The sequence below is a fragment of the Ammospiza caudacuta genome, chromosome 1 (genome assembly GCF_027887145.1).
Source record: "Ammospiza caudacuta isolate bAmmCau1 chromosome 1, bAmmCau1.pri, whole genome shotgun sequence".
Classification (NCBI taxonomy): Eukaryota; Metazoa; Chordata; class Aves; order Passeriformes; family Passerellidae; genus Ammospiza; species Ammospiza caudacuta.
The window spans coordinates 104,832,444-104,858,383 of NC_080593.1; the positions used below are offsets into that span (position 1 = coordinate 104,832,444).

Consider the following 25,940-nt stretch of genomic DNA (forward strand, 5'->3'; position numbering starts at 1 on the left):
GGATCTCAACTGCCGCTTTCTTCTTCAACCTCTTGCTTCATCTTTTCACCTGCTTCTTGACTTTCTCCATAAGTATTCCGGCAAACCTGGGGGGGGGGGGGGCGGGGGAAACGCAAAAGTGAGGAGTCTGAAGATGAGGCTGCCAGCACGGGAGTGGCGGAAAGCAGCCCGGGGGCTGTCGCGGCGCTCGGGGCGGGCCCTGAGCGGGCGGCGCCGCGGTGCTGCGGGGCGCGGCGGCGATCGGGGCGGGCGCAGGTGCGCAGGTGGCGGGGGCGGCGGCCGCCCTGCCGCAATTTCCCTGTGTCACGGCTCCCGTCGCTTGGCAACGGCGCCGGGTCCGGCCGCCAGCCGCGGAGCCGCGCTCCGCCCGCAGCGGCGGCACCGGCCCCGGCCCCGGCTCAGGCTCCGCCAGGAGGGCGGGCGCGCTGCTGCGGGGGGCGGCCCCGCGGCGGGGAGGATGCGGCGTGGCCAGGGGGCAGCGCTCCCGCGGAGCTGCCTGAGGAGGCGCCCGGCCGCGGCGGGGCCGAGGGGGCGCCCGGCGCTCGGCCCAGCCCCGCCGCCCGTCCGCCGTGAGGGGCTGTGAGCGGCGGCGGGGCGGGGATGCTCGCTCGGGCTGGAAAGTTTCTTCCCCACGGCGGCTCGCCCGCTTCCCGCCCGGACTTCTCCCCGGCTCTCCCCGGTAAGTGACCGCGCACCTCCGTCCTGAGCGGGGGCTCCGTCCGTGCGCCGGCGGCTCCCGACCGGCGGAGCTCGGCGCTGTGCCGCGGCGGCGGCGGGAGCCAGCGGCCGGAGCCAGCGGCGCCCCAGCGGTCGGTGCCGGGCGTCCCGCCGGCCGGAGCCCGGTGAGTCCCGCGGGCGAGCCCGGGGAAGCAGTTAGGGCGGGTGCTGTTAGTGGTGTTACAGCGGTGTTTGGGCTTCGCCGGGCAGAGTCGTGGTGCGTGCGGGTCCGGCTGCCGGCGTGGATCGGGGGTCTCGGTCCGTTCGTGCGGGATGCGGCTCCAGCCCCCGCCGCTCCCGTCCGGGCGGTTTCACGGCACTGCGGCCGCTGGCCATGGCCGGAGGCGCGGCCGTGCCCTCCTTCGCCTGCCGAGCGCTGCTCTCGCCATCGCCGAAAGTAAGTGCCAGGCGATGCCGGACTGGGAGCGTTCCTCGGAGCTGATGACCATCTGTTATCACCGTGGAGAGGAGACGGGCAGCTGGCTAGTGGGGCGGCAGAAAATGAGATCAAAGAATCGGCAATTACAGCAAAGCATGCCCCGAAAATTACACTTTTGCATCCACAAAATGTGCTCTCTTTTCTTTTTTTTTCCTATTTTTAATAGAAATAATAGTTCAGCCATAGGAAAGAGAAATCTCTGCCCTTTGTTTTGAGCGTGCAGTACCTCGGAGAGTAATTTAACAACGTCCTTGCTGACAACACCCATCTTTTTTTGTTTTTTTCTGGGGAAAATACAAACAGAATAAATGGGACACAATATTGCTGCATATGTGGCAATTCTGGCATTAGAACAGAAAAGACATGGTATTTAAAGGCTGAACAGTCATAGAGGGGCAAGGGGCTTTTTTTTTAGGTGCTTACTTAATTGCCTTTCAGTGCAATTAATTGAACTTTGTGAGTCGTATTATATTCAGTGATGTCATCTTTTGCCCCGTCAAAGAAAAAAAATAATACGATGCTCAGAAAGAGAAAAGGGGGAGGGAATCCTGCTTCTCGGTATAATGAAGAAATAGGTTCCAAAAAGAATTGCACAGTGCAGAAATGCTCCTACACACTGTGTGGTTTAGCTCAGATCACGGGAACAGAGAGATGAGTTCTGATGGTCCAGTAAGACAAAAGCCACAAATGCTCAGTGTTTTGTCCTCTGCCAGTTTCCCTGCAAGCACTTTTTAGGTGCTTTCCCCAGGTGACTCATGGAGTTTCACTTCTCTAATAGGATTTGACCTTCCATCTCTTACCTGCCAGCCATCTCCCCTTTCTGAGGGCAGGGAGGAGGGGGTTGAATTTGTCAGTGTTACATAACAGTTACCTGGAACATTGCACATGTTCCCAAACTAGGGATGCCTCTAGACCGCAGGCAAGAGATGAATTTCTAATATTGCAGATCAAGTGCAAATGGCTCTGAAAAAAACTTTTCACAAGGCACCACTTTCCAGGGTTTAAATGTTTCCTTTGTGCATTTCACAGTAATTCCTTTCCCACTCATTTAAGCAAGACATGTCATATGCTTAACCCTCCCTACAGTAATGTGTAAGTAGAGTAATGAAACAAATGGAATCTATAGATCAAATACACTGCCTTCTTGCTTTTATTTCTCCCATCCCCTCAAATCCTGCATGACATCACTAACCACAGTTAGTGTGCACTGTAACCCCAGAACATATCAGGGAATGGGGCTTGGCGTCCTCTGAGCTCTGGTGCTTTGCAGGCTCCTTCTGAAATGAGTGAGATCTTTTTTTGTTCACTCTAGTAGATACTACTGGGTTTGTCATTTACCTGGAGTATAAAGTAATCATTTAGCTATTTGGCAGGAGTATAGTGGGACACGCAGCCACTTTGATGCTGTTGTTCTGCCTGTTTCTTTCTCACACACAGGAGCTGTGTGGGCAAGAGAGTTCTGCCTGTTGGTGTCAGCCTCCATCCCACTTGTTCAGGGTTTTAGTTTCCAGGACTTTGAAGGAGGAAAGGCAAGCAGACACATCTCTTGCGCTGCAGGTCTGTCCTTGGTTCTCATCATCTTCTCTTCTCCCTTTCACTGCAGGAGCTGGAGTGGCCGTGGGGGGCAGTGCGCTGGTAGCCAGCCATGATTGCCACTGGAGGCCTCCTGAGGATCTCGGCCAGGAAACAGGATCCCTTGAAACCCCAGAGCCAGCTCCCCAAACGCAAACGCAAGGCCAAAAAGAAGCGCAAGAATGACGTGGTGGTGGTGAAAGGCAAGCTCAAGCTGTGCTCCCTCTCGGGCTTCATCGCCCTCTGTGGCATCCTGGTGCTGCTGGTGGGCATTGCCTTGGCTGTGGTGGGCTACTGGCCAAAGCCCAGCCAGGTGTACAGGGAAAGCAGCTTTGGCAAGGGCCGGCACCCAGCACCACAGGGCGGCACCCACACGAACCGCTCCGAGAGCCAGGGAAGGCTGCAAGCAGGGATCCACCTGGAGTCACCCCCTGGAGCCAACACCTCCACCACTGCTACCCCTGGTAGGTCTGCCCCTACTTCCTCATCCCCCCAGGCCTCAGCAGGTTTCCTTTTTCATCTTTTCTCGAGCTACTTGCATTCAGACAAGCTGAAGGTGCTGGGCCCTCTGATCATGGGTATCGGCATCTTCCTCTTCATCTGCGCCAATGCGGTGCTGCATGAAAACCGTGACAAGAAGACCAAGATCATCAACCTGCGTGACCTCTACTCCACCGTCATCGATGCCCACAGCCTGCGGGCCAAGGATGGAGGCACCCCGGCCTCAGCCCCTCTCAATGGCTTTGTCAACTACATGCAGGCCCGGGGCCTGGAGCTGAAGCCCGGCGGGGAAGGCCTGGGTGCTGCAGCCATGCTGGCCAAGAGTTCGTGGCCACCAGGACTGGGTGTCTCCCTTTCCCCACCGGATCTGGTGTCCTCACCGCAGCGTTCCTCCTTCTGCAGCCCCCCGCAGCCACCCAGCCTGGCTGAGGCTGTGTACAGCGTCTGCCGGGAGCGTGCCGCCCTCGCTGGCCGCCCCGTCACCAGCCCACCCTGCAGCCCCGCGGGCAGCTGTGGGCGCTGCAGCACAGCCAGCTCCATCGTCGGCTCTTCGCTGAGCACCTTCACCCTCCTGCCCTTGGGGCCGAGCAGCGGAGGGGGAGGCTGGCACAGACCGCCTGGGGAGCGGGGAGCCCAGGAGATCCCACGGGGGGAGTTTGAACTGAGCCTGACTGACCTCAGCAGCAGCCCCATCAAGGGAGGCTGTGGCACAAGGAGGCACAAGCTGGTTGTCAGGCGGCAGAGCACCAGCTGCTTGCCCGATGCCAGGTGTCCCCTTTCCCCTGAGCCACCTCGGTCACCAGCTGTCAGGAGGGTCCTGGAATCCAGCCTCTTGGTAAAGGCGTCTCCTAGCTACTCTGAATCTCTAGATCTGGGAGGATCGCCCCCTTCAGCTCCTCCTGCCATCACCAGGACGGACTCCCAGAGCTCCCAGTCTGAGCCTTCCAGCAGCAATAAGGGCTACAGCCACTTGGAGGAGGCAGGCACCTCCTTGGAGTCAGTTGCCAACACCACAGCCAGTAAAATTCAGGACTGTGAGGAGGAACCAGTTGATCAGATGGACCCCCTCAAGGCTACCAGCAGAGAACAAACAGGGGAGCAATCCCAGCAAACTCAAAGACAGTACACAAATAAAGAGAAACTCTTTATGATTTCTAGGTCACATGCTGCATTAGGGCTGGAGGATGGGGAACTGGAGAGTACGGGCATCTAAATAGAACAGAGACAGCAAGAGGACACCTTGCATCCCTCCACACCTTCCCCGCTTCTTCATCTCCTTGTGGACTAGGAAAACAATCAATATCCAAAGAGCTGCACTATGTTACCCTTGAAAATTGAATTCCATAGATCCTGTAGATGACTTCAGGAAGAAAAAAGAAAATCCTTTCTGTCTTTTCGTGATTGTATGTTTCATGCAACCCAAATTGTATTAAATATCCACAGTCCAGCAAGTTCTTTGGATCAGGTTAATACAATTTTGGATGGTATAGCTGTGCACTTTACTGTTTTGATTTTTAAGTGCCCCTTCTTCTCCTCTGATTTCTTTCTTGCTGATTTGCCACTAACTGCTTGAAAGCTGCAGGCACCTTTTTAAGCTCAAAAGCAACGTGGTCTTCAGAAAGAAAGCCGAGCTCTCTCTTTGTTTTGGTTCAATTAGTAAAACATTTGCAAGGCCTTAAGGATGATGTACCTTGACAAAGAATGAGTTTGTTTAAATTCTGGAAAAAAATGACAGTTTAGAAGAGACTGGAGCAGAACTGAGCTCTGAAGATTTAGTTAAAACCATTACATTCCTGAATCCAAAATACTTATTATTACATGATACTTTATCAAAGTATTATTACACATGTATTGACTAATAGCATTAAAAGATGTTTTTTTAATAAAATATTTACAAACAAAACCTACAAAAAAATTTCTTTATTTTGGTAAGTAATTACAGATATCACAAACTTTCGTTTTATACTGTGAAAGATTATAGAAATGCTATGAAGCCAAAGGCTTGCTTTATACTTTTAAGGAGGTAATTAATAATTTATGTGTAATTTTCAAATAAATACTGATTCAATCCTTGAGAAATCACACTGTAATTCAACTAGCAGATTCTGTCTCCATTTCTGACAGTGCTCTGTGACAGACGGCCTAAGAAATGTGACATCTTGACATTCTAAGGGGAAAAAAAATTAAACGTTTGATCTTCTATTCATATTAGGGTTTTTTGTGAGATTAATCTTGAACTGCATCATCTTCCTTCTGGATTTTTCAGTTCCCTTATAACTGTTGCATTAAGCCTTTCTGCTGTTGTGGTTCCTATTCGTGAATGCATGTGCATAAGCTTAAAATTAAGGCATAATGATAACCCTGTCAGTCTCATAGCAGCTGGCTGTGCTGAAGTCAGCAGCAGTTTCTCACTGAGTTCAGCATGATGAGGATTTCTTCCTGCATGAAAGAGCACCAGGTTTCCTGAAGCCTGGAGAATACTTTGCCTGTAGGAAGAGTTTTGGTAAATTGATGAGCTGTTTTCATTTTCCTAGCTGCAGCATGGCAGCCACTCATGTTTTGTCAAAACAGCTTTATGCACTCAGGAGATTTTGTCAATACTTCTGATTTTAAATATGGATGTGGCATTTCTCTTCTATGGGAAGAGAAATCAACATTAAACAAACACAATGTGTAGGCAGACAGAAATCTTTCTGTTGCAATTAAAATTTTTCATGTGGTTCCATGTTTTAAAGTGCTTAGCTACATATTTACTTACATTACAGTAGATTGCAAGATGGACTATAACTATCACTAAACACAATTGCATTTAATAAGCCTGCAAAATTCTGTAATAAATAAGACTAATTTAAAAGAAAAGAAGAAAAGAAAGAATAATTTGCCATGTAAGATTCTTGAAACGGGAGAAGCAGAAGGTGCTTGTCCTTATTCTCTTGATCAGGAGAGATCCAGGTGGCAATATCTTTCCTCCTGTCAGTGGTAACCAGTGCACTGACAGTATGAACGTCAGTGTGGCGTTTTTTGCTGCTAAACTGCTAGCACACAGCTGGCAAAAATCCATTGTAAAACTGTCTAGGTTGGCATGGGGTTGGATTAGGCACCACAGGAGGTGGTGAGCAGGTGGCTCAGCTGGTGCTGGCGTATGCATGGATCTCTCCTGTCAGTTCTCCATGGGCATGTGCTTCTGCTCCTTCTCCTGTGACGTCCAGCAAGATTTATGAGATACATGTGAGCAGAGATACCTAAGATACCTGGTACTGATGCAGACTCTAGTTATTGACAGAGCTGAAGACATCCTGTTTATGTCTCACACTAAAACCTTCCATGGAGGTGAAGGGAAAAGACAAGCTGTGTGCTACTTACCAGGGCGTGGAATCCTCATGAAGATGTGACAGGAGTTTGTTTAATTCTGAGAGGGGGAAAAATGCTTTTTAAAATATTCTCAGTAAATATTTCTTCTGTCATCTGAAGTGTGCTCTGAAAAAAAAACCACCAAAAAAACCCCAGCTTTAAAAAGCCTTTGGTTACTCCTTAGATTGATTTAAATCAAAGCAGGCCAGTAATTATTCTGATGATCAATTTACTGCAAAGTCTTTTGAATGACAAAATTATACCAGTTTGTGTTTAATAAGTAAAATTATAGCTTGTTCCTCTGTTGTCAAAAAAGATGTGAAACATGAACTTTCATCAGTTGAGCTGGATTTTTTAATAACAGCAGCAAGGAGTGATTTTCTAGCTTATAAATTACTATGCAGAGAAAGCTGCCTCTCTGTCTTTGCAAGTCATTATTTTTGCAGATTTATTACTTAAAACTATTTGTTGAGCAATTTGTGCAGGGATGGAATTGGAGTCAGAAAGCTTTGTTTAAAATTCAAGCGGGGCAAGCTATTCCAACACCCTGATGTTGGACAAGGACTGAGAGATTCAATCCCTGTGCACCCCCTGTGACTGATGTTAGCACAAGCAGCTGGTAAAGAGCTGAGCCTTTCCTGGTGTGACCCACTGGTGATGGGGGTGATGGGGTTTGTGCTTTGACTGGCTCTGGAGTATCTCTGAGCTGGCCCTGACTGCTTCTCAGCACTGCCAGCTGCCTCTTGGCCATCATTTGCACATCCTGTCACAGGATGCTTGTGCATTTTCCTCCAACCCAGTCTGTTCCTTCTAGCCTTCCTCTCTGGTGTCCTGCCACCTAGTGCTTCCTCCACAGCCCTTGACAGGCACCAGGAACTGCCTCTACTTGCCAGTATACAGCTTCCTGCATGTTTCAGGAAGAGATAGGCTGTCACACGTGTTTATTAAGAAGTATTTCATTAATTCAAATCAGCTAATTTAGAAAAAATGTTAATGTTTATTAAGAAATAATGATTAATCCCTGTATTTGAGAAGTAATGTTCCTGAAGATATGTTCAGATGGCATACTTAGCCACACAGTTTTGCTATAGAAAATTCAGATTTCGGTTTAGAAAGGTGTGCTTTGGTTTGATTTGCATTTTTCAGCATAGAAGTGCTATGATATTTATATAAAATTTCCACAGGAAAGTTAATTTCTGCCTGAACCTTCAGAATACTCCCTTATCTAGGAGGGAGGCTGTGTATGCTCATTATGAGTGTAGATGCTGTTTGGACAGTCTGAGGACAGACAAATGCCCTAATTGTACTTCAGTCAGGCTGCTGTTTGTTACAAAATCCTCAGGACTCTGGAGAAGCTGCTGACGTGATCAAACTGTAACCCAGTTCTGGCTCAGTTTTCAGTGGCTAGCAAAGTATTTAGAATCCTTGCATTAACCTGGCTTGCTTGGCTGGACTGATTTACTGAAGTGCCTAACTGTTGACATATCAGCTGACCTACTGCAAAAGACTATAGCCCAGATTTATTAACCTGTATTTTTCAGTGCATTTTTTAGAGCCTTTTCAAGGTCTGATGCTGTCCAACAGTGAGAAATAGTGCACTCAGAAACATTGAATTAGGTAACTGTTGACATAATTTTGGGTCTGCAGTCTGAAATACAGATCCTATGGATTGTTGCAATTTTCATAACAGCCAAAACAGTTTGCACAGAAGTAGCAATATGACTTCAATTAAACCACAGTTTTTGTTACAAGTAAACGAGGTGACAGGATGATAAATCTTATTGGATTTCAGTTGGAAGAACAGCCTTTGGTAATGCTTAGCAGTTTTTCTTTCTAAACAAAACCCACATAAAATACAACGCTCACTGCTGGCTGACTAGTCAAATCTTAGTAGTGAATAAAAGTATAGATTTGGGAGGGCATTTTTCAATTCTAGGGAACAAAAAATAGAGGTTTTCTCTATCACTTGCCAGGCCACTCACACTGGTTTTAAGTTTGGGCTTGCAAACAGTGAACAAGATGCACAGCATGGGCAGGCACAATCTGAGAGGATAAATAAATTATCACAGCCACAGAAAAAAAATTCTTTCATGGAAGAGTATACTGTTCTTGTTTCATTTTAGAAGCCAGAATTTCTGTTTATCATTTCTAGAAGCTCCAAAACAGAAAAGTCTAAGTGAACACTGTAGAAATTATTTTCTACCACTGAGCTTTCACTCTAAACATGGAGACAGAAGGAAACCCTAAAGATCTGACAAAAGCACACACAATCAGGTAAAATGGCAGTGAAGTTTGGAGTGAGACCTAGGCTGCTAGAAAGGATCTGACTGGATTTCAGGACAATTCAGGAAATAGAGGAACATGGCATGTGTGTTTCAACTAGTTAGTCTTTTATCTACATTTTAGTTAGAGAGAGGTAGTGAAGCCAAAATACTACTTTTAAAGGAGTTTCTATACATTGTTATTCTTTTTAAATTACATTGCAATGAGATAGACAACTTATTTGGGGAGAGTATGTAAAGAGATACAAACTAAACAGATGTCAAAAATCACTGCTAATAGCTTAGTCTATGAGGTTTCCTTCACCTTTCTCTGCACAAAGAAGTTTCAATCTGTGATTTCTGAGTATTAATTTTTTTCCCTTCTTGTGTTCCACTAATTCTCCAGGCTAGGATTACAAAAAACACTTGTGTTCACTTTATTTATCAATTTTGCTGAAAGACAGTTCTATTATTTTCATGGTAGCAGAGTTACCTGACTATGTGGCAAGTTTGGTTCTACCAAGGACACATAGCTGATACTCTCAGCCTGGAAGGCAAAAATGGGTAGAGATGGTTTGGTTTTAAATAAGCAGCCTGTTCCATGCTAAACTTCATAGCTGACGTAAAGAATAGCAAGTAAAAAGGGAATGTTCAGCAATCAAGTTTTACCATCACGTCAGATGATTTAATACCAGCACACAGCCTCAGACTGCATTTTGTTCATCACTCATAAGATTTGGCATGATCCTGCCTGACCTGCTTGAGAGCAGGCTGGCAGTACCATACAGCTCCCATTTTGTTGCCAAAAGCTAAATCAGCCTCCTAAGAAGCAGGAATGCAGAACATGACTGTCAGTTCTGGCAAGACTTGAAGCTGTTAAAGACTTTGCAGAAAGGTGGTTTTGTACAGGGTGCAGTGCAGCTGCCTTCACTCCTCGGAGCAGCACAGAAACCTGTGGCAAAGTCTCACACAAAACTGCCTGCAAGGCACATAAAAGCCACCAGAGTCAGCCCCATAAGGATAAATTCCTAATGGGATAATATGATACTTTTGCAACACCATAGACTAGCCTTCCTCCCTCATTCCTGAAGTATACTTAAGGTTTCTCTAAGGAGTACAGCAGGTTTTTAATTCACCTGAATTTACAGTCAAAACTCATTTTAAAGAAAGGCAATTTGTTCTCAGAGCCTAATAGAAACTACTATTTAAAATGCTTTCAGACTCCCCATTAAATTAGTATCAGATGACCTCTTAATGTACTTTTCTCTCTCATATCTTGGGTACAGAGCACAACTATCTTCCTCTGTGAAAACAAGACAGAGTTACAGCCACAGAAAAAGTGTGCAAAGACCAGATTTTTATTTTCTTTAAATGGAGAAGAGTATAGGCACCAGTATTCAGTGAGGACAGCATGCAAGTATCTGCCTCTGAGTGATGTTTCCAAACCATGCAAGTAGCCTGCTGTGGAACAGAGCCATGAACACTTGTCCTCCAACAGGAGATCCATCCTTCAACTCAACAGAGCCTCTTTCTGCATGTAAGGCACTGAAGTGCTAATTTAGTTGACTGTCTTTTAGACTCATCGCACCCAATATTACACAAAATAACTCAGCAAGACCTCCCTGCAATATATTTAAGGAGACAAGTACCACTAGACAGCTGATAATACTCTATTTGAAATGAGAAACTTAAAATGAGAACAAGCAAAGTCTGGCACTGCTTATTACCTTATTGTGGTAACACAGCATAAGATGATGATAGTAGCAGCTCCTTGGGTTTTGGAAACTTAAAACTGTCTGCTGGCACTGCTAATGTAATTCACACTACAGGCTACCTCGAGGCTTGAAAATGCAAGCAGAACAGTTCCTGTCCTTGTGTCTGTCTTTGCAATGTGCACAGCGTCTGGAGCGGCAGCACTGAAACAAGGACGAGTGCTGAGGCTGCATCTCTCATCATCTCTTACCACGAGCAAGCTGTGGAAGGAAGTTGTTTCTTTTAGACCATTAAACCAGAGTTGCTGCAGGTACCTTAATGAAGCACTTGCACTCTTTACAGTACTGCTTGGGTCCAGTATGGAAAGGAAAGGTGGGGATGTCTTCCTAGCAATGTTCTCTGCTGGGATATACTGGCTCCCCTCTGGCACACAGACAGGAAAACCTGAACAGAAGCTGTAGCATGGTTCTGGGATCAGTGAGCTCCTAATGCTGCAGCAGGGTTGTGTCTCAGCAGCCATTTGGCTGGTACATGTGTGTCACTGACAATCTGGGAAGAGAGAAAAGGGTTACATGATGAGTATGGAAGGTCAGCAGCTTTTAGGCATCACCTGTTTGAATGTCAGCTGCCAGCATGGCACCTAACAAGCCCCAGGAGTTACCTAAAGAGCAAAAAAAGCCAACAAAAGTGCAGGTTGCATAATTTCTGATGCCAAGAAGGCACTATCAAAGATGGAAAGCAAAGAAACAAGTCACTGAGTTTCTGTTGTACTTGTCGTTGTAGTTTTGGGCTGTCAAATGTGGGCAAAAACAGGAACCACAAAATGCTGCAGTTCTACCAGGACTGGTGAGTAGCTCTTGGCTGCTTCCACCTATGGCTGCCTGTGGTTTCACTCATGACACCCTCCATAAGAGCTCTCTGCATTTCACTGGCAAATTGAAATGCAGTCCTCTACTAAAATAAACATTTTAGGCTGCCTAATGAGTCACCAAAAGGTTGAATTCTCACATAGGCAACAGATATCTCAACAGCAATGTTTTCTGGCAAAGAAATTAGGTATATATCTGTCATGGTTCAACACCTGCCAGCAACTAAGTACCTCACAAAATGTTCTGCAGAATGTCTTGGCTTAGTTTAGACCTCTAGATAAATCTCACTTGCAATTTAGGCAAATATACTCAGGTAATTCTGCCACTATAAAAATAACAGACATATGTTTTTCAGCAAAATTGATAAAGTGAACACAAGTGTTTTGTTTAATCCCAGCCTGAAGAAATGGTGGGAAACAAGAATCAGCTTTAGATTGACAACAAATCCTTTATTTAGAATTGCCATCCTAAAATTCAGTTTCTTGTTAGAAATGAAATTCTCACACCATCAGTTCATACATTCCAAGATACTTCTGTAAATTCAAGATGTCAAAACATTAGGAAATTATAGCATAAGTTATTCAAATTATTTTAAAATGAGTTGTGGTTTCCCATGAGCAGTTGGAATACTTATAGAGTGCAGAGAAAATAAAGATTGTTCCCTAAATATCTTTAGATGTTCACAAGGCATTTCTTTTTTTTAACATAAAAACAGAATACATGTGGCAATGTGGGGGATTGAGAAGATTTTTGTTAGTAGGAGATTCAAAGTGAGTAATATATTCATTTAAAACACATGCTGATAAATAATCCATACTATGATGCTGGATTGCTTAATCTCTTTTGTTTGCCTTCCAACCACATGAGATGATAGACTATTTGTATAACACATAGTAAATGGAAGCAATATCCAGTTTGGAGCCTTCTCTTGAAATATCTGTGTTTTATCAGCCATGGGAGTGTGTCGTTTTAATGACTTTGAAATAGTAAATAATACACTGGTTTTATGGTCTTCAAATATAGAAATATTAGCAAGTCTCCTTCTATGAAGAGTCCTGAGAATTGTTCTGTTTCTCATCTGTCAAGGGCTACAACTTAATCAGCTTTTGTTTAATTGAATAATTCTGTTATGGTAGGGAGTGTAAGCAATTGTTACACATGCTTGAATCTGCATCAACATGACGTAAATAAATCAGCATGGTTGTGCTGATTGAAAAGACATTACTTCGGCATAGCCCAAAGAGCAGCCAAATGCTAAAATCTGAAGTTCTGGTGCAACACATGGGGCAACATATGCACTCAGACTAAAACAGGTGTCATAGATGGGGATGGCAATGAGTAAATAATAGCTGATTTCAGTGCAGGAGGATTTAAAACCACAGACCTGGTAATCAGAGCTGCTTGAAATGGGAGGTTAGATTGAACCTGATACAAGTTGCCAAAAAGTAATTAAAAAAAAAAAAATAGAAGAAGAAAGCCCAAGTAGTAACTGAAGGCAATGCCAAGAAGCTCACCTGCAGCCCATGGAAGCTGTTCAAAAGGAGAGAGGAACTCTTCCCATCAGTACTGCATCTTAAGTCAAACACATGGGAAAGGGCCCAACTCAAGGCAGGAGTTATTCCCAAGAAAGGACATGCTTAGTGCCAACTTGCTGTTTCCAGGCCCCACACCACTGTGAGTGGTGCATCCCTAGTGGATGTAGGAAATGCTCCACCAGTCCTCCTCCAGGGACTGGTGGAGCATTTCCTACAACTGCAGGCTGCAGCACAGAGACCCTCTGACCCACAGGACAGAGGTGACAGCAGCAGCCTCAGCATGGCAGCTCACCCTGCAGAGGAGCCCAGGAAGAACAGGAGCATTTCATAAGAATATAATAGTTTGAGTTAAAGGGTTAAATGATTTAAGGAAGGGACTTTCAAGAACATCCAGTTTCAACCCTTTTGCCATGGGCAGGGACACCTTCCACTTGACCAGGCTGCTGGGGGTCCCATCCACCTTGGCATTGGACACTTCCAGGGATGGGGCATGGACAAGCGATGGCTGATATGCTCACATGTCCAAGGCTGGAGCCAGCCTGACACAGGACAGCCCCTGACACTAAACCCTGCAATTTGCTGCTGCTTCTCTGAGTCATCTGAGTAAATTGGAGACTACAGGGAGAACTTGTGCCCGTTCTGTCTGCTCTTAAACAACCAGCATCTGCAAAGGAAAGTGTAAGTGCTGCTCTGTGAGACCCTGGTGTACACTTGCTGCTACATTTACTGCAATTCCATTTTGTGCTGGCCCCACTTTCTATTTACAGTACACTTCCTCGGTTATTCCACGGAGGATTCCAGCAGCTCAGAGACTTCAGGATGGCTCGGTGCCCCCACTGCCACAGGGGCTCTTGCAAACCAGAACAAAAGGGGCTTACAAGCAGCAGACTAACAGCTGCCAAAGGGAGCCAGCCCAGAGCCCTTAGCAGCTCAAAGGGGTGGCATTGGGCATCCTGCTCTGCACCAATAAACCGAACAAAACATTCCAGCTGGGAAATGCAGTCAAGTGCAGAAGCATCATGGAAGACTTAGAAGTGTATGGCCTCATGCCTAACTGGATGAATGGATAGGAGGAAGAATAAACTAAGAGTAGCAGAAAAAATAAACAGCAATAGGAAAGGCAGTGTTAAGAGGTGGTCTAGTGATGGGGCAGTGAATCAGTTTAGTGAATTCTACAAAGCCATGCTCCTGACAATGGGAAGAGAAGTGTACTTTAAGTTTTTGAGAGGCAGATTTGAATGTAAAAGTACTTCTCCTGGCTATTACAGGTTGAGGGAAACCTGATTTTAGGGACTGCCTTCGCATGCATTACTGCTTGCTTTCTATCACATAAATAGTGATCAGTTAAGCAAAGGTTCTCCTTTTCTGCTTTAAAAAAACAGAATAGTGTCACTGCAAGTCCTGCCACTACTAAAATGGGTGACAGCACAGGAGTGGGGCTGGTGCATAGGACAAGTTAAGAGATAAGATGTGCAGATATGCTGAGGAATAGATACCTGGCTCTTGTCCTCAGTGGAGAGCAAAACATGGAGAAGGAAATAAAAAAAGTAAAACAAATACTGCCACAAGGGTGTCCATCTCTTTTCAGTTTTTTTTTTTTCCTCAAAGATTAAGCTCCTGAAATATTATATTTATATCACTTCTTACACATATAAAGTTTTTCTGGTGCCAGCAGCAGTTAAAATGCCCTGGAACATATCTTAAAATATAACTTTAAGCAAAACTCAAGATTCATCTGGGTTTTGACTGATAATATATTACCATTATAGTGTATTTATTTATAACACATTTTGTTAAGGGTTTCATAACAGTACCTAAATGGTTTCAATTATCCAGGCTGAAATTATATTGCTTCAATATAATTTTATTTTAATTATGTTTTACATGTTTCAATATAATTTGATTATTTCTGGAAATAATAATTTCTGGATGCTTTATGTGTGAAATTAGTAGATAGAATAATTTCAGTATCAGCCTCAGAGACTAATTAGTGGGTTTAAGTAAAGTAAACCAAGACCAAAAAGGTCTTTCCCACAAAGTTAAAGGTGAGAGAAGAAACTCTTTTTGTCAGCAGAGCTGCCAAGTCTCCCATAGCCCTCTCAGCCTCCTTCTTGTCTGGCCAAGGTATCTGTCCAGGTTGGATTTCCATCAGGTCACCTAACACAAGGAGATAGTGCCCCACTGGGATACGAATCAAGAATCAGGCCCATAGATTTTATACAGATAAGAGAATTATTATTCTGTGAAGAAACACGCTCACATTAGGATACCGTATTTGGAAGCAAAGCCTTAAAAAGATCAGGCAGAAGAATCTCTGCATTTCTCTATCAAATTTATTTTAGCAAAAATATTCAGAACTCCCAGCAGCTCTCAATAACAGCCTTTATCATGCAGAAAATTGGGGATTTGATTTGGTCTCAGCAGAATTAGATAAGAGCCCAGTGTCACCGATGGAACTGCCTCCACTTCAGTCTGAGCAGGATTTAACCTCAAGTCAGCTTAATTCTGAAAAACACCTATGAACCACAGAGCATCCTAAGCTCAGCCCTCCACCTAAAGGGGATTTATCAAAAGAAAAACCTTTAACAGGTCTTTGATTCCAGTTCTCCATTGACAAGCAGTTGAGCAGATTCTTTGTCTAAGGAAAAGAAAAGTGAAACATTCCATAAACTTTACAAGTGCATTAGAAGCTCAGCTCTCTCCAACATATTTACTTGCCACTATTTAATGCTTATTCAGTATATTTTTTTCTTACTCAACAGCATGAAAGCTGAACTAGGCACCCATCAGCAGATAATAAATGCTGGATTTCTGGCAAACAGGGATATAAACTACTATCTCATACAGATGTTCATTTCTCTTTTTTACATTAAGAAACTGAAGGTTCAAAGGGTAGCAAACAGCCAGGCAGCAGTTTACAAGGTTTTTTTTCATTTCAAAGATGGAATTATCTAAGTGCTATGTCCAGTTTAAAAACAGGATCTGTTTTTCCACCTCTGAAATAAGCACTCACACCCCACATCTTGCAACTTAGATAAAAAAAACTTTAAATAAAATTTCTAAAAGAATCTGTTCATTTTTTCAGCTGATCTTAAAAAGCACTTTTCTTATTAGAAAATCAAATGTCACAGTGGGAAAAAAAAAAAAGCCCTGGGTGGGCATTCAATCCTTTAAAAAATTTTACTTTTTAGAAATTAATTTTTCTTTCATGAGCAAGAAAAGTAGGCTCTCATTTAATAGTCTCTTTTGGACTCTTTTTATAAGATTTGCTTCAGGTTTTGGCTGCAGAGGTCAGTGGCCAAAACCCATGGTTGGAAGCCAGCTTCAGAGGTGTTAAACTTACACAGAGCTTGGATTTAAGCCCATCTGGGAATGGTTTTGAGAATAAAACTATACTAACTTGCTTAGGATTTATGGGGCTCCAGATGTGTTCTTCTGGTTCTAACTCTGAATAGCTACTTCCACAAAGAAAGTATTTACCAACATTTAAATATTCCTCAGGACATGGCTTTTTCAACAGGAATACTTATTAAACTTATCTTTCATTCCAACAACTACTTTGAATTCCAAGACAATATGATGATGAGAAAAGAAGGGAAAATTTCTTAACAGAGAGAAATCCAGAGTTTTCTCTGATCTCCAGAGTGCCATAAAAAAGCTTCTCTCCTGGTTAAGCCCGCAGCTTTTCAGCCGGGGGTCATGCTGACATTGCAAGGAATGTGGGAATGTGCAAAAAACTTCAAGTTTTTTGCCTTTTTATTGCTGTTGTTTGTGTTTGTTTTTTACATAAGCATTTTTGAGGAACAACAGCAAGTGTTGCTAAATGTTTTAAAATGAGGGATTATTCCTTCTACCTGCATGCAAGGAAACAGGGTAGGACTCTGCCTTGGTAGTACACTACACCATAGAAACTGTGGCTAACAACAGCAGAAAAAAATCAAATGGAAACAAAATGCCTCAAGAAGGTCAGTTTACCACTCACCCCCCTGCAACTTCCTGCTCCTAGTTAAAGGATCAGTCAGGATGGGTGTAGGGATCCTGCCTGAGGCTGTCACCTTTCCACTGGCTCTGCAGTGCCAGCTGAAGAGGCTGGCACCTTCCTGACACGGAATGTAGGGAAACAAGGAGGTGTCTCTGCTTTATTCTGCATATGTAGAAAGTACAAGAGTACAGAAGGGGAAAGCCAGCTGAAGTAACCAATATAATTTTCATTTGTTTTAACACAGCTCTTGTTTAGTTGCATCTGACCTCCAAAATATGGAATATCCAGGAAAGAACTGGCCCATCTGATGTTTAGTGCCTAACAGTGACCATGGTATTCATGATGAGGTATTTACAGAACATTATTTCCATTGGCTTTGGCATCCTATTTATTAGAATAGCTAGTTTAACTAACATCCAGGTATAACCAGCCTCCTCCCACCTTGCTTGGAAAGTACTTATCATTGCAGTGAAATTCATCATTGAATACTTACACAAAAAGTCACAGTGGATAGTATTTATTGCAAGCTCTCTCCAATGCCAATGTTGTGCCATTATTTCAATAATTCAAGTTACATTCAAATAAATTCAATTACAATAAAGTAGTAGATTGCATTTCTACATTAACAACTAGTGCTTGTAAAGAAAATTACTCAAAGGGAAAAAAAACCCCAGGCAAGTTAGAGACTAAAAAGAGAAAATCATAGGAAAGAACAGCAAATACAGGAATCATAAAGAGTGAATCAAACTGCCTTCTGGATCTGACTTGCAGAGTGTAATTTTCCTACAGTAGTCGTAAAGAAGGACAATTAATCTTCAGCCCTATAAAGATTTTCTTTTCAGAAACTCTCTCCCTCTTGTTTTACATCATAAGTGTCTAATAATCAAATCTATTTCAATTAATTTGAATAAAAAAATAACAGGCAACAAAAACTCTTGGCTAAAGCAGAACAGCAACAAAATTTAAGACTTATTTATTACTTCTTTTATATTCTCCACCATAAAGCAGAAAATATGTTATTATTTGAACAGAATTACAGAAGCTTATTTTGGCTTGGTTGTCATTAGAGACTAAATAGATGAATTTGGTAGATATATGGTTTCAAGCACTATTCTGAATTGTCAAGATTAATCACAATGATACAACTTAAGTATATTTAACTTAATGTCCCAAAACAAGTTACTCTGCTCCCAAGATAAGTGAAATTAATTACCATACTATCATTATACTAACCCTAAAACAGAATTAAACTTAATTGGAACCTGTACACACTAAACCCCCAAATGTTTACGAGTGCAGGTTCACCATGCATTTGCTACACTCCAGTGCCATCTGTCTATAAAAAGATAATTAACATTTTCAATAAGAAGAAATACAGCATGTTGTAAAGTGTGTTTGGTCCTAGGCTATTGAACCCACTTCAGTTCTTACAATGAATGATGCTGCTAATCCTTTTCTGAATTGGGGAAAAAAAAAACAACGCAAAACTAAGGAACATTGTGTCCTTAGTGTACATTTGAAGCAAGAGTTCCTGAAAAAAAAAAAATAATCCAGAAGGCCTTGATATAGAGATGCTCCCTGATGTGTCCACTCTTAAGTACTCTCCCAAAATAACCTTGTAGGCTTCCTCTAACAATTTAGCTGCCTTTTGAAGACCCCAGAGAAGCTGGGAATAGCTACTCTGGAATTTGCATTTAGAAGACCATTTGGGGACAGCCTTTTCAAAGTCCACGACCTTCAGTGGAGGGACATAAAAATAAATGCTCTGCCAAGCACTGCAACACAAGGGATCTGACAGACCCCGGAGTGAGTACAAAGCAGGTTCATTAAATGCAGAGCCTTCCCTTTCCTCCTGCACAGTGGCTGGCATGGGAGGGCTGTTTCCCTCCACTCCCTGTGAAAATTGTACCAATACAGCTCTTTGTTTTGTGGTTTTGGTTTTGTTTTTTTTTTTTTTTTTTCAAAAGTTTGGTAACAAGTTTTAAACCAGCCTGATGTTAATTTAACAGAGTGCATCCTGACCATTCTGCCTAAACGTGTATTCCCACCTTGCAGGGAAGCAAAATAGGCTTGATGCTTCAACAGTTTGTTTTGGGGGGGAGGGGGGTGGGTGGGGGAGGAGGAGCTACTTCTTGATCCTTGATCACACACTTTTTTTTAAAATTTGAACTGCACACTTATTTTTCCCCACCCGGAAAAAAAAGAGAGATGTTAAAATACAAAGTATTAAGTATCTATCTCTTTTCAATTGGAGCACATACAGACAGACGTTTCCCAGGTGCCCGCCGGCTCCCGTCCCGCTCCCCGGGATGCGCGGTCCCTTCCCGGCGCATCTGGCTCTCCAGCGGTGCCCTCTGCTGGCGCTGCTGCCGCCGGGCTCCGCCGGGAGCGCCGCCCCGAGCCGGCAGGGCAGCGGGCACAGCTCCGCTCGGCCTCGGCCAGCGAAGGGCAAGGCCACGAAACGTCAGCCCCGGCCAAAACTCCGCTTTAGAAAAGCGCCCTTGTGCCCTCCTCAGGGCATTTTGTAAAGACAATTCGTTAGATAAAGAAAAGGAGAGGAAGATGAAAACAAAAGAATGTATTTAGTGCTGTACCTCGTTTTCTTCCAAAAAGGCAATTTCCACAAGTTGGGCAAAATAATTTTCTCGTTAAGTATCTACTAGGTCAGAGGGAAGCATGTACTTCACAGTGGTGTGTTAACAGCTGACACCATCTACCTGTTACAGACATGCACTGAATGACCCTGTGCAATCGTGGCTTGAGTCACAAATGAGAGCGGCTCTAGGGGTTAAGCAAGAGAGGGGTCTTGAGGCAGCAATCAGAGAGGAGAAGGCAGGCAGGCAAAGGAGAAAAGCTGAGGGTGCAGGCCCGGGGCAGGGGATGAAGCAGGGCAGAAGGAAGCTCAGCCAAGGCAGCAGTGTGCATTTGGGCACCAAATGTGTCTGGCAACAGCATTTGTGGCTGCTGAAGGGTCTGATTCTATAAACCACAGCTCACTTGTCTTTGCAGTACACATGCTCACACACACTGATGGTACAGGTTTTGAGCCAGGCATTTCACCATTACAATATTCAGTGATGTTCCCCTCAGATTTTGCTCTACTTTTTTTCATCAGACTCTGAATAAGATTGTTTCCTGCAAAAAATGAACTCACCATACCCACTCCTCTGACCTCAGCCCCACTGTACCTGTTTGTCTTCTCCATCCTCACCAAGTTCACCAAGGATTGCAACAACTTTATCTCAAACTTGTCTGACCAGGTTCAGCATATTCTGTTGCTTCAGTTTTTTGCAAACTACCATCTGTTATCTTTGCTTTTTCTTGTTCCATTTCCAAGCTTTTCAACACATCTGAACTTACTGGCAGCAGACCAAGTGCTGACTTTGAGCAGATATCTCCAGCTGTAGGAAAAGTCCCATCTGCAGCTTCAGGCTGTCCCTTTGCCTCATTGATTTCCTTTTCTTTAGTTGCAATTGAGGCCTCAGCAGCATTTTCAGATGGTTTATCATCAGCTACTGCTGTTGAGGCAAGCTTACAGCTTGCAGTAGCTTCTCCTATTTCAGCTTTTGCTACATTTTTTGTGAGGTCTTCACTGCTTGCTTCTCCCACATCTTCTGTCTGCATTTCTTGCTCTTTACTCTCTTCCCTACTACTGGAGCCCACATTGATTGAGCACTCACAGTAATAATAACCAGATTCCTGCTTCTTCTTACGCATGGCACAGAGATCAATCCGACTGAAGAGCTCTGTGCCAAAGTGGCTGTCTTCATATTCTTTATACAGGTCTGCACAAATTTTCCTGAAGCCCTATTTATTCAAAGAGCAAGATGACATTATGTGTATAGTATAGGTGCACAAATACTCATGCACTTTAGGAAGGTGTGTCAAGTATTATCTTAAAACCCAGCAAAGAAAACACCACCCCACCCACCTCACACCTAATTAGGATAACAGCATCAACTTCATGTGGTAGTATTTAAGTTGATGCTGAGAAAAGCCAACCATTACAAATTAAAGTTATGGGAAGCTTGGCTTTTGCCCAATCCTCCATCTACTCTACCCTCCTCAAGAATAAAAAACATGGCAAATATACAAAATCAGATCAATTTAACCTACTGTTATTTAAATGCAACCACTTAATTTTAGATACTTCAGGCAAGTTCACAGCTACCATATATAATTATTCTGAATTGCCTTTAGGAGGGATTGCTTGATTTCAGCTAGAGTTCACCTTACTCAATTTCATCTTAAAGCTGTCTTAGCAGACTGAAAAATTAACCCTTCTCCTTGGTGCTCACTCTCCACAACAGTAATTAAAATGTTTGCTAAAGACAGGTTAGAAATAGAGTTCATGCACCTTCATCCCTGTGAAGAAATACTCAAAAGAAATTTAACTTGATGACTAACTAGGAAAATGTTCCAGCAAGGCAGAAAGGAAAAAGAAAACCTCAGCAGCTCTTAGATAGCTACCAAGCACTGTCAGTATCTCAATTGCCAAATGCTACAACAGTTGACACAACTGAAAGGGTACACTCCTAGAGATGTGTTTTTAAACACTGACACTTCTTTTCAGCCTAAGGAAAGTCACTTCTATTGCCATATCAAAGCACATACTTAGAAATCATATGACTGTCAAGACCAAAAATCAGCAGCTCCACAGAGTGATTTCTTTGCTCTTCTCCCCCTCAACAAGTTTGTGCACAGCAGCACTAGCTGCCCTGTACAGGTGTCACTGGGGATGGATGAGAAACCCAACAATTCCATGGTTCCCAGGCCTTTAATTCAGACAGCAACAGGCTGCCAATTTATAAAAGGGGCTCCCACAAAGCATTTAGCCTATAGCAAACCACATATGCTAGGGGCACATATGGAGATGTAATGAAGGACAGATGAATCATTAAACAGAGAATAGTCTCCACCTCTCCTAACCTAATGAGTATGTGAGCTAACAAGGCTCCAAGGAGCTCCTTGCAGCACATTGCCTCAAAGAATTCTCAATCAGTTTGTTCAGACCTGCTTCCAAACACCAGGGGAAGAAAAAAAAAGAGCATTTTTTACAAGATTTCTTCCTCATAATGACAGACTTATTAGCAGGGGGATATGTGCAGTTCACAGCATGGAAATTGTGGGAGGACAGCCAGAACAGCCAGTGTCACCTGGGTAGAAGCAGATATAAATAGCTTCATAACCAAACTCATCAAACCATCAGGCACTGCTGCCTGAGGTGACTAAAACACTTGAAAGTTTAAATAAACCAACAGCACACTTTTTCTGTGCCCCAGAGACACCCATGTGTCAGTCAGAGGCAGGCTGCTCAGGAGCCAGGAGCTGCTGTCACCCAAATGCCATGAGGTTCAAGTTCTGCTGAAATGCAGAGACACACTGCGCATGGGCTGTCTTCTGGGTAATCCAGGAGGATAATGGAAACCTGAGTAAGGTCACATCATTGAAGATAACTTATCAAGCAGCCAGAAGAGGGCAAGATTAGGACTGCCCTTCCATTAAAAAGCACCCAATATTTTAATACAAGTATGTGACTTGTTAATATTTGTTAAAAAGCATATTCTCTCACAACCCAGTGTAGTCCACAGCCAATTCTACACCTGCACCAAGTGAATCTACTTAGAACAGCATAAAAAGGAACAAGCAAACATTTTCCACTTTAGCACAGAGGCACTTGATCCACCACTTTGCTCTGGCAGAGGTGAGAGCAGGCAGTGCCCAGCACTAAAGGCTAACAGCCCACACTGTGTTGCCTGTGTGCTGGAGAAGGCTGTTACTACAAGTAATGAAGTGGATTCTCTTAAGAGGTGAACTGTTTCCTTTTGGCTCATTGAAAAGGTAGAGATCAAAACACCTGAAGAGCCCATATTTTTTATTTATGCCAGGGTCACACTGCCCATTTGGAACCTGATCTTCAAACAGCACATACTGCTCCTTCGGTAGCTATTCAGAATAAAAAGCACACAATCCAAGATCTCTCCAGCCTCTTGAGATATTTAGACACACAACTAAAGCCAAAGATGCACAGCTTCTCAAGGTGAAAGTTTACAGCTGTATCAGTTTTAAAGAGAACCAGCTGCTCTTTCCCCACAAATGAGAACAAAGTCTGCAGCTACATCACCAGTATCATCACATACCTCTCATTAACAAATGTGCTTGAGATATAAAATATAAACTGCCTTAGCAATTACCTCTTAAGCTTCATTTAAGAAGCACTTCAACTGTGTGAAATACTTAAACAGCACACTTTCTTTGAGGAAACAGTTATTTATGGTATAAAGAAAGTAATTACAGCCAGTAGATGGCATCATAATAACTTAAGTGATATTTTGCCTTATTCATACTTTGGCATCTTCTAGTGTTTGGGAAGGCTGATTTCTCTTCTGCACTGTTTAGGAACGGGATATTATAAAAGTAATCAGTTTCCTTCTTTTTATTTGTCCTGTATTTTGAAAGAAATGCAGTAAGTGGTCTTTGAGTTTATATCTAGGTTTGAGCCTTACTAACCTCAGGGAGATTTGTACATGAACTTACAGAGTTCACATGCCCCCAATAATCAACTCAATATATGGTCTTACTCCAGTTTCACAACCCTAGTCTGTAAAATAATATTTTAGGAGCAATATTTTCATTGTGAAAACAAATTCGCACAGAAACAAGTACTACTTTGTAAACAAGGGAAGAGCAGTGAATATTGTCTAGCTGAAGTCCGGGAAATTTTTGATATTGTTTCCTGTGAGATCTCCATAGAGAAAGCTGATGAATTATTAGCTGGCTAAACAGTGAGGTGGACTGAAAATTGGCTGAACAGCCAGTTCCCTATGGCAGTGATTGGTGGCACAAAGTCTACTTGGAGGCTGGTAACTAGAGATATACACAAGGGGCCAATACTGGGTCCAGAACTGTTTAGCATCTTCATTAAACATCTAGATATTGGGGCAGAGTGCACCCTCACCCTCCCACTAATTACAAGCTGGGAGAAGTGCCTGATCACTGGAGGGTACTGCCAACCAGAGGTATCTCAGTGGGCTGGAGAAATGAACTGACAGGTACTTCATGAGGCTGAACAAAAGCACAAAGGTCAGCCACAGGGGAGGAGTGAACCAGGCACGAGTACAGGCTGACAGCTGACTGTGAAGAAGCTTTGCAGAAAAAGGACCTAGAGGTTCTGGTGGACACCAGGCTGACCATGAGCCACTAGCATACCCTTGCAACAAAGGCAGCCAGTGGTGTCCTGGGCTGCATTAAGAGGAATGTTGCCAGCATATTGACAGAGATAATTCCCCTCTGCTCAGCACTGGTGAGGCCACACCAGGGACACTGCATCCGCTTCTGGGCATACCACTTGATATTCTAACATTCAAAGACCTATACACTTACATATTATATATATGTACGCAATGAGACAGCATACATAAATCATGTTATGAGACATTAGGCTATATTTAGTGCTAGAGATCAAAAGAGGAGAGCATGCAGGAAATTACAATTCTATTTTTTAATTTTAAATTTCATAGTAAGAGGAAGTGTGAAAATACTCCAGACAAGAGTCAACAGTAATTCCTACATGCCTACTGTGCGGTTTCTTTTGCATTAGACATTGCAGATGCCTCTGCTCATGAAAATCCCTATAGGCAGTATAAAAGAAAGTTCTGTGCTGGAGGCTCTATCAGTCCTAGCCAACTTTGATTTTATCATGTACACAAAAGGCTAATATCAAGTCAATACAAAGTACTTGAACAAGGTCATTTTCTTCAGCTATTATAGCTTTTTCTGTTTTCCTTTCTGCATGCTCCTCTAGTGTTTCAGGTTTGCAATACATTGACCTCATAAATACAAGTATTATTTCTGGAAACAAGCAGGACAGTATTCCACTGGGAAATGAGCAATCTAATCAGAGTTGTTTTTTACTTTAATTGTTTGTGATAAAACCCATACAATGGTGCAGGAAAGGTTAGAAAAGCACATCACACACTTCTAGTATAAATCAAGGCAGCCTGACTTCCAACATGACATTAATCTTGTTCTGAGGTAAATATTAGTCAGAAGACAAATATTGCTCAGAAGCCATCCTGCCCTGTGGAATCAGCTCGACATTGTTTTTGTGCAGATTTGACCAGCCACAATGGAGGGGAAGCAATCTGTACTCTACAAGAGTCATACAGAGTATTAACAACAGACCTCATTTCTTTCAGTCAGATATGAACAAACACAAATGTGTTGAGCAGCCTATATACAAGCTTTGTTAAATATGAGAAGTTATGTTGTTCTCCAGTTGCAGTGATTATTGCTTAGATCCCAAGGATCTCATTGAAGGAAAAGTAATCACTAGAACTGATCCCAGGAAAAATATTCTTACACCCAGTTACTTACCCTTCTTCTCAACCTTGATGCTTTAGAGAGCTTCAGGAAAGTCAGATGTGGTTTGAAGTCCTTACTTCCTGAAATGTCGAGATTCATTTCAATAAAGCATTCTTCCACAGCTTCTGGAAAAGGAAAATATAAGAAAGGAATAAGTAATAGTGGGGAGGTAGAGAAAAATATTTACAGGGGTGTTAGACAAAAAGCCACCATCCCTGTCTTGAGCAAGATGGTTAAAACACACCCCAGTAACCAGTTGCTGCACTACCACAGGCAACAGAAAAATTTGAGAAAAGTACTCAAAACCAAAGTTCTGCATAACATACAGACATAAGCTGTAAACCTGAGACTGGATCCAAACTTCTGTGTTTGCAACACAATTCTTCTGAATTCATAAATCCCCTACCAAATGGTGAGCTCAAGAAAGCATCTGTCCATGGCAGCCCTGCCAGGAGCAAGATGCAGCCACCACCAGCGGCCACAGCTGGGGTCTGTGGCACAACAGATTCTCCCCAGTTACTGCAAACAGCAATGCAAGAAGCAAAGAGCTTCCAGAAAAAAAAAAAAAAAAAAAAGTGGCTAGATTCCCAAAACCACTACAACACCACAGCACTTAAAGCCATTCAGGAGGGAATA

At 43.3% G+C, this 25,940-nt stretch overlaps 2 protein-coding genes across 2 annotated transcripts in view; one reads left to right on the forward strand and one right to left on the reverse strand.

The window, feature by feature from the left end:
* Positions 1 to 517: 517 nt before the first annotated feature.
* TMEM200C (transmembrane protein 200C) lies at positions 518 to 5,420 on the forward strand. Its single transcript, XM_058817582.1, has 2 exons — positions 518 to 679; positions 2,760 to 5,420. The coding sequence occupies exon 2, from the start codon at positions 2,802 to 2,804 to the stop codon at positions 4,440 to 4,442; it is 1,641 nt and encodes a 546-aa protein (XP_058673565.1). The 5' UTR covers positions 518 to 679; positions 2,760 to 2,801; the 3' UTR covers positions 4,443 to 5,420.
* Positions 5,421 to 20,127: 14,707 nt separating this feature from the next.
* LOC131567057 (uncharacterized) overlaps positions 20,128 to 25,940 on the reverse strand; it is a 32,599-nt gene continuing 26,786 nt past the window's right edge. Inside the window, exons 5-6 of the mRNA XM_058818530.1 lie at positions 25,317 to 25,429; positions 20,128 to 20,747 (exon numbers count right to left, since the gene is read on the reverse strand). Coding sequence (XP_058674513.1) covers positions 20,178 to 20,747; positions 25,317 to 25,429 — 683 coding nt within the window. The 3' untranslated portion in view covers positions 20,128 to 20,177. The remainder of the gene's footprint in view (positions 20,748 to 25,316; positions 25,430 to 25,940) is intronic.